General features: G+C 40.5%; 1 protein-coding gene across 36 annotated transcripts in view; it reads right to left on the minus strand.

The window, feature by feature from the left end:
• Positions 1-13,252, minus strand: part of Zir (Zizimin-related) — a 582,703-nt gene that overhangs the window by 390,993 nt on the left and 178,458 nt on the right. For all 36 annotated transcript variants that reach the window (XR_010852045.1, XR_010852043.1, XR_010852042.1 and 33 more), the window contains one exon: positions 5,311-5,436. Coding sequence is in view for 14 of the 36 variants with exons in the window: in XM_067098450.1 (XP_066954551.1) it covers positions 5,311-5,436 (126 nt within the window). In the remaining 22 variants the exon portion in view is untranslated. The remainder of the gene's footprint in view (positions 1-5,310; positions 5,437-13,252) is intronic.

Consider the following 13,252-nt stretch of genomic DNA (forward strand, 5'->3'; position numbering starts at 1 on the left):
AAACAACTAAAGGTGGAGTCTTTTATTCCCTGAAGAAACAATGGATGACTAGGATTGGCAAAGGGCTGCTTTTAAGGAACGTTGGAACTGTGCTCTACACTTTTTACATACTATGATGTTATGTTCTGTTCGATTTCATTGGCATCTAGTTAGAGGAGTTCTTGTGGCCTGATGAAGTGACAGGAGTTCAGGTGACCACCAAGGAATGGGTCAACAGCAGAATAAGCCAGTGGTTTTAGGAATGGAATGCAATCCAGCAGTGTGAAGAGTACCATTAAGTAAATCAATGGCATCACCAACACTGCTAAACTCATCTGCATCACCTTCAATTTCACTTAATTCCCTAAACTTATTCCAATCTGCTTTATCCAAGCACCAGCAAGGAGATCTATGCTCTGGTGGACTACTATTGCTTTTAATGATTACTGGTGCATGGTCACTAGTATGCCAGTCATCCAATGTTCTCCAGTGAAAGTCAGTAAGGCAGTTAGAACTAACTATGGATAGGTAAATACATGACAAAGTGCCTGTTTGTATATGAAAGTGAGTAGGCTCACCTGTATTTAGAATTCCTATGTCTTTACTGTCAACTAGTGATGATATGAGATTTCCTTTTCTATTAGCTAAAATACCACCCCACAATGGATGTCTACTGTTCATGTCTCCTACAAGAAGAAATGGTTGGGGAAGTTGATTAATCAACCCTACTACATCGTTATAGCTGACATCATCACTGGGAGGGAAGTAGAGAGAACAAACAGTATATTTTCTAGTTAATTCTAAATGCACTGCTACTGCTTGAAGGGGAGTTTGCAGACTTAAAGATATCTGAGGAATGTCATGATGAATATAAACCAAACTCCCTTCATGACTTCCTACTTGAGGATTATAAGCAGTCTGATATGCAGTGAATTCCCCTAGAAAAGGAGTATTAATATCCAACATAGTTTCCTGTATACAAATAAAAACTGGAGAGAATTCATGAATGAGCATCTTAAGCTCTTCATACTTAGCCCTCAGACCTTGACAGTTCCATTGCAAGATGGAGGAGAAAGTGCTGATTATTTACGAGGGGACTTTGAAAAAAGTCTGCAATTCTGAATTTTTCATTTTATTACTACTTCCCGATAATTTCTTAAAAGATGGTCAAGATATTTTTGGTTTTATACTATAACATTATGTAGCTTATCTGAATGGCAAGGATTGTGGTGTAGATCAAATGTGATTTTTTTGTGAATTTATCTCACTAAGCAATTTTGATCCATCAACTAGAGACAACATTTCATATCTATTGCTAGGTATTTCAGCATGTCTTGTAACTGGAGGGGAACAAGAAGGTGGTCTCCCTCTTTTCCTTTTGGAAAGTGGGGAGGTGTGTTGGTATTTTCTCTCTGTTATGAGAGCATTAACATGGTCCTGAGTACCAAGTTCCTCTCCAAAATCAGGCAGAGAGAGCACCTGAGATGACAGCCTAGGGCTGCTCATCTTAGGAGAATAAGGTAAAGAGGGATGGGGAGTAATATCCAAAATTGGAAGCACTGATATCTGAATTGGAGGCTCAGCATTTATATCTAAACTTATGTTTGCATTCATTCGCCTATCTTACTTGCTAATATTTGATTTCAAGGCCTTAGCATAATTCTTTTCCTTACTTAGAAGTCTTCTGGCTAACCCACACTTATAGGCTCTGCATCTAATTTTCGTAGAGCAGCTGTTTCCATTTGAAAACGTGGGCATTTCTATCACTGGACTTATGACCCAGATTATAATTAATGCACTGAGTGCCTAATGTGCATTTGCCATGTGCTGGTGCAGAACAGTTGTCACACAACTTGTCATTTCTACAGACTCGAGAAGGATGACCGTATCTGAAACAGTTGTACCACTGTAATGGTTTTTGTTTGTATGGGCATACCGACACCTTTTCATTTTCTATATACAATTGAGAGGCCACATTATGATCCTCAAAAGTAATAATCATCATTGTAGTTTTTGGAATTTTAGTACCTGCCAAACCTGTTTTGGACACATATCTAATATCTCCTCTTCTTTGAAGTTATATATATTCCTGTTGAAGATTACCCCTCTTCCATAACTAAAATTAATATGGTGTTTGATATCTATTAACATTTCACTGTAATCTACTTTTAAAATTGCAAAGCATAAGTGATTGTGTCTTGGATTTTGCATGAATATGAACAGATTTCTTATGAACAGATTTCTTACCAAATCTAGAAATGTCAGCATTTCCTATACAGACAGTCCCTGGTTATTGGCGAGTGTTCCGTTCTGACAGCGTGATAATAAGTGAAAATTGCCATAACTGAAAATCGGCGATTTTCGGGGCTTTTTTGATGATTTTCGGCACTTATCAGAGAAGATAAGCACCAAATATCGCCAATTTTCGGTTAATGGCTCCTCTGTTTGGTATGTATTGGCACCAATATGTGATCATCAGCGCCGATAAGTGGAAATCGGCACATTTTGGAGCCGAAAATTGCCAATTTTCATCGCTAGACATGCGCCGAAAAACCGGACCGCCGATAAGGGACTGCCAGTAGTGCCTATTTTCTTTTGCAAATATTTACTAAATTTAAAATTATTATAATTCCTCTTTTGCAGTTGTATAAGCCATTGGGGGAGTTTAGGTGCTCTCTGCAGATTATTTTCAAGAGTAGGAGACTCTTTTTCATTCCAGTCAGCTGGGCGATAAACCTCTAAATTTCTAGGGAATTTGTCACAAATTGCTCCCTTTATATTACAATTATGAAGAAGAATACTTTCAATGTTACATGTAGCACTAAAGGCATCTTCGTGTTTCTCAAAAGAGATCCAGGCTTCCCATTTCTCATCAGCTTCATTGTAGTTCAAAGGTGTCTCTAAAATTTTCCCATATTGTTTAAATGATACAAAAATAGACTCATGATGGCATTTAAAGGGTATTTCACATGCATGCAGAAGTGTCAATTTTCTATGGTGACTTTCATCACCCTTAGAATCTTTCTTTTGTGGAGTTCCCTCTGGAGAGACTGCATCTTTTTGAGATGGAATCTGTAAGTCGATACCAATATCCTTTTCCATGCCAGAAGTCGTTGCCATTGCCAGTGAGTCATTGGATCCAGAGGAGGGAAAACTAGTTGCCAAATCCATAAATTTCAGGTGAGCCAGTCCAAGTGCAGAAGTCCAAAAAGAGCACATCCAACACCCAAGAGCTCCCATACAGACCCCAATGGCACATCAGAAAGGGAAAACCAGGCAGCTTCTACTGCCTTGCCTCCCCACCCCAACACACCGCTAAAGCCTGCAACTCTTTAGAGACCCCAAGATGCCAAGTATGCACACACCAGACTGCAACACACAAACCGGCTCACCCACCCACCCAAAACTGCTTGGTTATATCAAGAAAGTATTGTGGATCAGTCAGGTATTTGCATTCCCTACCAATGACACAAGTGAGAGTTCACTTCCAATAGTCCACCCCCATACCCTACCCTTTCAGGATAGCACCAATACGCTTGCAGTAGCCCAGATATAAGCCGATCCGCTTGCTGGGAGCTCTGCCCCACTGATGGGGACCAACTTCCAACTCCAAATATATTGGGGGCTTCTGGACAAAAGCCAGGAGTCCCACCCCCAAAAACCAGCCCCCCCTGGATTCCGATGGGCTGATCCCTGGAGATGGTTCCGCCCTCAAGACAGCAGTGGGAAAATCCCATAACTATCTCTAAGGTCCAAACCATATCGGGTGGTGACTCAACCACCACAACTTCCACAATTGGCTTCGAATGAGAACCCCTTCCAAAAAGTGATCCCTTCTCACACTCACCTATGCAAAAGTGGAAATTCCATGCCGTTTACACCAAAAACTACGTAGGATGATTCATCAAGACCCGGGCCCAAAGGCCAGGGTCCCTTAGCCCTTCATCTTGTCAAGGCATCCTCCTCAGGGAGAAATTGATGAGATCACCATGGGATTTTCTTTGGGTCCAGTTTTGGCATGTGTTTTTTGTGTCTTTTAGAGTCCAGTTTTGGCATGTGTTTTTGTGTCTTTTAGAAGAAATGCTCTTTAACCACTGCCCACTATCACTTCATCCCATATATTACATACTAATGGTGCTGCTGAACAATTTTTAGTTTGCCAATAATCTCCATCTCATTAAATTCTTTTCTAGGTGTATTAATCACCAGATTCGACCAGTACTTCACTTCTGTCTTCCACAAACTGGTCTTGGTTCATATTTTTACCATTCAAGTTTTTACAATTTTAATCTTAATGGTATTCTTACTGCACAGAGCCTTTATTTTTTCCAATGACCTGGCTTTCTTACCATAATGAAGTAAAGTTTAATAAGAAAATATTTTAAAAAAACAGCAAATTTCACCTGAAAATTCCCAAACATAATTGTTATGCTTCCCTTCCTTTAACAAATAATAAGTTTTTAACTATATCAACACAGATTTTAACAAAAAACTCTTTCACTGATTTAATCCTGAGCTAGTTCTTTGGAATCCAAGAACATATGGATTACTTCTTAAATTCAAAAACACTGTGCCCAGCCTTATGCATTCTATGGTGGTTTATAAGTGTGCTGTACTTGCTTAAGATGTAGTCTCAGAACTTGTACTGGTTCCACCAAAAGAATACTAAAAATGTGAATTGTCTTGCATCACCAAGTAAGCCATAGAACAGGCTGTGCTTTGAATAGAAAGAGTTTTCCAACACAAAGAACATATCAAACAGTTGCTTAGCTTTGGAAATAATTTTTCCATCATAGGAGCCTAATAAAAAACCTAATTTTAAAAGAAACATACATAAAGTAAAACATTCACATTACAACTGATACAAGAGTAAAACAAAAATAGGTGAAAATGAGTAAAGTAGTCTCTTCCTTCTAAGCTGTCCAACTTCCTTAATCTTAAACAGCTCCAATTTTCACATCTCATTTCGAAAGTCATTATTTTGGTAATTGTTACAAGAGTCTAGATATGCAACTCAGTGGTCCAGTCAAACTATTTCATCACCATCATCATAATAATAATAATAATAATAATAATAATAATAATAATAATAATAATAATAATGACACATGAACATTAAAATTTAAATTCAAGTACTTCACAATAGTACTACAATATCTCAGCTGAGTTATGAGCAGCATCAACCTCATTGGCAAATTGTACAAACCCACACCAGTTCATTAACTCATGTTGGACTGGTAAAAGACTATACAGTACCTTGCATTACCAGTATACCCTTCCTCACATCAAGTTCTTCTGATGGCTTTTAGAATTCTGTTTTGCTCCACTTACCTGGTCTATTACTGAAGTTTAGATCTTTTGGTGATACAAAGAGTAAATTTCGATAGCTATACTGAGGCACATAAATTTCTCGGGGTGGAAACTCCACCACTTCTTTTATGGGGCGACATTTCTCATCTGTCAAATAAAAAGAAGCAGTTCTATTTAAAAAATGATCATACATGAAACTAAGGTAATCAACTACAACATTGCAAAGGAAATTCTTCTCACAAAGCATAATAGAAAATCAACCTAATGGCAAAATGAGATTCCATAGAGCATAAGCACAGTAAATGCTAAATAATTTTCCTAATAGATAAAAAGCAGCTGGCTTCAAGTTAATAATGGTACCACTTTTCCTAAAATAAACACTCCTATTATTTCCCATATTCCAACTACTGATAGTTACCATATTCCTTTGGCTGTCAGTAATGGGAAATACTGATTGTCAGAAAAATTTCTAATGCCTTGCCTATGTTAGGGGACTGAACTCCAAGTACTAGCTTATCTTATCACCAAGGAAGCAGCATCCCAAACGATGCCAATATACAAGTTGTTCACTGTACAGATCTGCAGTTGTTGTTGTTGTGGTTCCCCAGACTCTGTTATGCCAGGAAGCCTGCACCGCGCAAGAAGGACACCACGCTTACTGGATCTGACCATAACTGTGTGGTAGTGTGGATGTTGTGTTGTTGTCTAAGGGCTGCCAAGTTAGGGCAATCTACTGAGAGATGTGTAATTGTGTGGGGACTAACTTGGCAGAGTGGACATATATTTGTTTGGGTGTTGTCTATGCGGTGTTTGTAGGTGTTTAGTGATTGGTGATGACCACAGCGAAGTCGAGTCAGGTGTACTCTCACCAATCTTGAGAGCTGTGTTTCTGTGCTGCTTATGTTGGGTGGGGGGGTGCCGAGTATTTTGTTGTTGGGAAGGTTATTAAGTGTTTGTCTGGTGAGGTGAGTATGGATGTGCTTTTTGTTTTGTGTGATGTTTGTGGGTGGTGGTATAGAATTCAAGATATTTGTATAGTGTCTGTGTGGTGTATTCGCTATTTGCCTGTGTGTTGGAGGGTGGTCGTGAAGGTAATAGCATGGGCTGTTTGTGTTGTTTATGACTGATGCCAAGAATTGTGTGCCTCTCATGTCTAAGTGTTGCCTGATGGTGAGAATCTTGGTTTCGGCGTGTAAGTGTTCTATTGGTGTGGATTGTGTACTGCCAAGGATGATTCTAAGAGCTGTGTTTTGTATTATTTGTAGTTTGTTTAGTTGTGTGTTGGATATGACAGGGTGCCAGGCTGGGCTGGAATAGTTTATTATGGAGCGGATGTATTGTTTGTATACTGTGATGAGCGTTTCTTTTTGTTGTCCAAATGTTGTGCCTGTTAGTGATCTTAGTGCATTTAGTCTAGGTCTGCATTTCTTGATGATGTTACTGACATGTGGAGCAAATGACATTGAAGTGTTGTATGTGACTCCTAGGATTTTTTTGTTTCATGTGTGTGTGGAATTGTGGTGTTGTTCAGCGTTGCTGTGGGTCTGTACTGATGTTCTTTGTTGTGACTAGTGAGTAGTGTACTTGTGGATTTTGTTGGTGCTACCTGTAATCTGTTTTGTGTGAGCCAGTTTTCAAGTTGTGTTATGTAAGTCTGTACTTGTGTGGAGCATACGTTTTTGTCTGCATGTATTGATATGATTGTTAGATCGTCTGCATATGAGGAGATGTATATGTTGTTAGGTGGTGTTGGTATGTCATGCATGAATAGGTTAAAAAGTGTTGGACTTAGGACGGAGCCTTGGGGACGCCGTTCGGGAAGTTTCTGATTTTGGATGACTCGCCATTGTAGTGTACAAATGCTTGTCTGTCTGTTAAGTAATTGGCGAGCCAGCGTTTGGTGTTGTTGTGTAGTGTGGTGTTGTAAACTTTGTTGATGAAAAGTGGTCTAGAGATGGCGTCAAAGGCTTTACTTATGTCTATTGTGATTAGCAGTGTTCTTTGTGGTGGGCGTCTGGAGTTAATGCCATCTTGTATTTTTTGTGTGAGGTTGGTGAGTAGTGTTGTTGTGGAGTGGTGTGGTCTGTAGCCATGTTGAGTGGGTGACAGTGGTATGTGTGGTGTGGTTTTGCGTAAGATGAGGCGTTCTACTACTTTTGATGGTGTGCAGAGTAAAGTTATAGGTCTGTATGAAGCTGCTTGTGTAGGTGTTTTGTTTGGTTTTAGAAGTGCTATTATTTTCCCCAGTTTCCAAATGTGTGGTATAATGCAGTGTGCGTATGAATAGTTGGCTATGTTTGTCAGTGTTTATGTGCCATGGGGACCTAGATGTTTTAAGTGAATGTTTGAAATGTTATCGATGCCCATGGCTGCAGAGTTTTTAAGTTGTTTAATGATTCTAGCAGTGTCTTCTGTTGTGGCTAGTATTACTGTGTAATCTAATGGGAACTGTTGTTTGCGTCTGTAGATGTGTCTGTCTTCTTTGTATTTGCGTAGGTGGCTGATTTTTGCGTAGTGGTTTATTAAGATGTTGGCTTGTTGTTTGCGTGAAGGATCTTGTCAGATGTGGTGATTGAGGCGTGACTTTGAGTGTTCCCACTGTTTGAATTGATGAGACTGTTGATAGTTCTGTGTAGTTTGGATGGGTTGGTTCTGTAGTCTAGTGTACCTTGAAAAGTTTGCCAGTTCTCTGTCTGTTTTTGAGTTAATTTGGTGTTTATTTCTGTGTTTAAATCATGTATGCAATTTGTTGTGATTTGTGTGTGTGGGGTTGGTGTATTTCTTAAATTGTTTCGTTCTGTTATGAGTCTGTTTATGTCAGGCGTGAAGTTTGGGTTGTAGTGTTTTCTGTTGCCTTTAGGAACGTTTCTTTTGTCTGCATTGTTTATTATGTCGTTGAATTGTATTGTTGTATTGTTTAGTGTCTGTGATGATGTTATGTGTGTGTGGTTTAGCTCCCGGAAATGAGCCTCAGTGGTTTCCAAGTACTCATCCCAGGCAGCGCGCTTGTAGTTAGGGATGGTGTGTCTTGGTGTGTCTTGTATGTGAGAAAGTGTCATGTGTGGTTCGGAGTGTTATTAAAATAGGAAGGTGGTCAGCAGAACTAATTGATTATCACAACACAATGAAAACAACAAATTTTTAAAGTAATTTGTAGTTTTCCTAACCATACAAACCTGAGGTCCTTTACATTAGAAATTGCTTTCAGCAAAGCTGGATTGGCTGTTTAACTTTTGAACAAGGTGGTTAAGCATTTAACTACCATCCGGTTGGCAGGAGTCCGGTCCGCCCGGACGTAAACATTCCAATTTGCTTTTTGGCCCAGGTAACAGATTGAGGAGTGACATGAGGTGGGCATAGAACTGTAAAGGACCTCAGGTTTGTATAGTTAGAAAAAGTACAAATTACTTTAAAAATTTGTCATTTGTTCCTACACAATATACAAACCATCAGTCTTTTGCATTAGGAGGTCCTTTACATTAGGAAGACTTGCTTCTTAGAGGGAAGAATCTGAGAGAATCTCTGAACTTGCTGGAGTTGGCCACTCCTGGATTCTCTTCCTGGCCAAATAGAGCAAGGAAGAGTTCTGTGCCTCTAACATGTTGAATGGAGTGTATAAGCTGCTTGTTCCATTGTCAGACTTCTAGTCCTTTTCGAATGAGTGGGAAAAATGCGACATCATTCGAAAAAGGACTAGGAAGAATCCTTGAGTTGGAGACAAAAAACAAATATAAATATTGGATTTGGTTCATTGTCATGGTCCCCTTTCTCCCCTTGCTAGAGAAAGGGGCGGGACTGCTTCTATAAGTCTAAACATAGAGAACAGAATGGGTGCTCGATGTGACACTTACCTGCATTGGTCGCCAGTTCCAGCACATGACAGCTCATTATCTTTCTCTCTGCCCATAGAGAGAGAGTGAAGGATGATGAAGGGAGAGAAGGAGAGGCCAGCCACTCACACATACACTCTTCCTTCCACAACAGGACACCTTACCCAAGATGCAACCTTTCCTCTTAAGAGGAGCTGGGTAAGCTACACAACTTATTGAGCAGTCACCACAGGACCCAAGGAAAAGGTGTCCAAGGACTTCTGAGCAATGTCCCGAAGATAAAATGATGTGAAGGTGGTCTGACACAACCACATCCTTGCCTTCAGTACCTGAGGAACTGACAGATTCTTCTGGAACGCGAGGGATGGACGAATGCCCGACTTCGTGAGCTCTTGGACGGAACGCACTAGTGTCTTCTTCGCCAGCAGCAGAGTACACCCTCTTGATCGGCTCACAAGCCAGAAAGAGACTGTTCTTGGACATCTCTTTCTTGGATGAGCCAGTGCTAACAAACAGTCGTTGAAACTCAGGCCGGACATGTCAAGTCCTCTTTAGATAGCAATGCAGCCTCTTAACAGGACATAGTAGCATCTCTGGATCATTAGCTAAAAAGTCCTCTGGGGAGGGGATCGTAAAGGACTTGAATCTGTCATCAGGGACTGATGGATTCTGAGTCTTCGCTATAAATTCCGGGACGAAATCAAGTGTAACTGATCCCCATCCCCTCGAGTATTTAATGTTGAAGGAAAGTCCATGAAGTTTGCCTGCTCTCTTCACCAATGCCAAGGCTAGCAGGAAAACAGTCTTGAGGGTCAGACTCCTGTCTGACAACTCTCATATAGGCTTGTAAGATGCACAAGTCAGGCTCCTAAAAACGAGAGTCACATCCCACTCAGGGGGTCTGAGGTCCCTGGGTGGGGAAGACCTTTCAAAGCTTCTCATCAGCAGAGAAATTTCCAGTAAGGAGGAGATATCTACTCCTTTCAGTCATAGAACTAGGCCCAGGGTGGCCCTACAGCCTTTCACAGCTGAGACGGAGAGAAACTTCTCTCGGCGAAGGAAGACGAGGAAGTCCGCTACCTGCTGAATAGTGGCTCTGACCGGAGAGAGACCCCGTCTACAACACCAACCACAGAAGACGGCAGAGGACTGTGATACCCAGCCATCTCTCTTGTTGTGCGGTGAGAAAAGCCTCTCGCTCGCAAGAGATACTGGATAGTCTTCAGCTGTGAAGACACAGGGACTGCACTGCCTGATGGAACCGTTCCACATGCGGTTGACACAGATCATGTCTGGGAGGAATCTCTCTTGGTACCTCAGAAAGTAGAGCCAGCAGGTCCGGATATATAACAGCACGTGGCCACTTGGGAGCCATCAGGGTCATTCTGAGATTTGGGGTGATCAACACCCTCTTAATCACCTTAAGAATCAGACAAAATGGAGGGAAGGCGTAGGTGTCGAGGATTTCCCATGGGTGTTGAAAGGCATCCTCTGCAGCGGGCCATGGGTCTGGTGCGGTGGAGCAGAATACTGTACCTGGAGCTTTTTGTTGTGCCAGGTGGCAAACAGATCAATGGAAGGGCACCCCCATACCTCAAACAGCCTTTCTGTAATGTCTGTGTGAAGGGAACATTCTGTCCCTATCACTTGATCCTGGCGACTGAACTTGTCCGCCACTACATTCCTCTTGCCTAGAATATATCTGGCTGACAGCTCTACCAAGTGAGCTACTAGCCACTCGTGCACCTGCCTTGTCAACTTATGCAGCGGAAGGGATACTAGAACCCCATGCTTGTTGACATGCCACTACAAAGTCCACCTTGAGTCCTAGGATGTTGATGTGAAGGTGCTTGTTGTTTTGGTCTCACACACCTGAAACCAGTAATTCTTCCAGGTGTGGGCCCCATTCCTCGCTTGATGCGTCTGAGAACAGAAGCATGTCAGGAGGGGGAGTATGCAGAGATACTCCTATTATGAGGTTTCTGTTGTCCATCCACCAGTCTAGATCCTGTCGTCCATCCACCAATCTAAATACTGTCATCCATCCACCAGATCTAAATACTGTCGTCCATCCACTGATCTAAATACTGTCGTCCATCCACCAGTCTTACTTTCCTCAAGAGATGAATAGGAAAGGATGGGATCTTGTGCCTGAGACCAGAATTCCTTCATTCTCCAATGGAGAGAACAAAGGTGAAGCCCCCATAAGGGTTCAGCTTCTCCAAGGCGACAGGTGACCAAGAACGACTTGCCACTGCCGAGCTGGTTGCTCACATCGAGACGAGAACAACTGCGCTGTTTTCCTGAATAACTGATATGCGAGTCTGAGGGGAAGGCTCTTGCTGATGCCATATCTATCAGCATGCCCAGGTACTTTATCCTCTGCTTGGGGATGAGATTGGACTTCTCAAGGTTCACCACAATAGACCACTGAGCTGACTTTCAGCTCTCATAGGGCTGGCCTGAAGGATTACAATAAAATGCCAGGTCTAGGCCTGAGGCCAAGCACTGGCCCAATAGGTCATTCAGTACAATGATGAGCGAATTGAAATGAAATTAAAAACTGCACATAGGCACATGTTCTCATGCTGTAACACATACACACAATAAATACATTTACTCAGACTTCCACACTACTAAAAAGGTATATTAAAATTCAGAATATAAGTTAAAAGTAATATTTAAAAAAATTTTTTTTTTTTAAATCAACAAATGCTATAAGGGTTTTTGTGCTTTTATTATTTACTTATTTTTACATTTTATTAATTCAACCACAGTTCCTCATGAACAACAAAATTGGAACAACTGAAAATGTAAAAGATTCTTACAAAATTTCATTCACTGATTTATTTCCAAAAGTTGACAGTCACTGTTGGTCATACTTTGGACACTCACACAACACATGTCTGACAGTTATTATCACCTTGCACTCTGAGCACTCGGGAGCCGGGCCACGTGGGCTGCTCATTAAGTGTCCATGTGTCAGACGAGTATGGCCTATTCTGAGACGTGTTAGAATTACTTGTGCATGTCTCTCTCTCTGATATGATGAACTCCATTTTTCAACATTAGGTTTTATTTGTTTTTTATTATTATTTTCAGGTTCTTCATTCCATATATATTGCCATTTATTTATGATACCCACCCTTATGTGCGTTACATAATCAGTAACAGGGATATTCACATTTGATCTTGTCATGTGGGTTGCTTCTTTGGCTGCTTTATCTGCCTCTTCATTTCCTTTGATCCCTACATGGGAAGGGATCAAATATATTTCTACATTTTTCCATTATATTATATAAGTTATGGAGAAATAATTTAATTTGTTGTACAATATTATTTCTTTATATTTGTAATTCTAAATAGCTTCCATAGTGCTTCTCAAGTCACTAAAAATCACAAAATTATTGAATGATGTTTCTTTAATTATTTTTATAGCTGATGCAATTGCACACAATTCTGCTGTGATATTGAAGCATTATTAGGTAGAGAGAAAATTGATAAGTTTTGTCTTGGGACACTGCACCATATCCCACTCTGTGCTGTGATTTACATCCATCTGTATATATTACATAATGTGGACCTCTTTGGCTTAAATGCTCTATTGTATATTGTCTATGATGTTCTGGTGTATATGAGTAACTTTTTGATAAATATCTCAGGTGTGTACAAATTCTCATTTTATTCATTGTCCAGGAAGGAGGTGATTTTACTATTAAAGGCACTTGTATATTTATATTCAGCGACTCAAACAATCTTCTAGCTCTAATTGGGAAAGGTGGTGGATGGTTATTTATAAATACATCTCTTAATTCAAATAATTTTTTTGTTGGAGAATCACTAGTTTGAATTCTTAGAGCACTTTTCATTGTTACTAGCTCTCTATGGAGAGACAGAGGCAGTTCACCACACTGAACTTGTAAAGATGATTTTGGTGACGATCTAAAGGCTCCTGAGCACATTCTACAGCCTTCATTGTGAACAGGGTCTAACATTTTCAACGTTGCATCTGATGCTGAGCCATATACTTCGCTTCCATAATCAATGATAGACAGAACTGTTGCCTAATACAGTAAAGTAAGGGTATGGCTATCAGCTCCCCAAGTAGTGTTCGACAGTTTTTTAATTAGATT

Source organism: Macrobrachium rosenbergii, chromosome 55 (assembly GCF_040412425.1).
Source record: "Macrobrachium rosenbergii isolate ZJJX-2024 chromosome 55, ASM4041242v1, whole genome shotgun sequence".
Taxonomy (NCBI): domain Eukaryota; kingdom Metazoa; phylum Arthropoda; class Malacostraca; order Decapoda; family Palaemonidae; genus Macrobrachium; species Macrobrachium rosenbergii.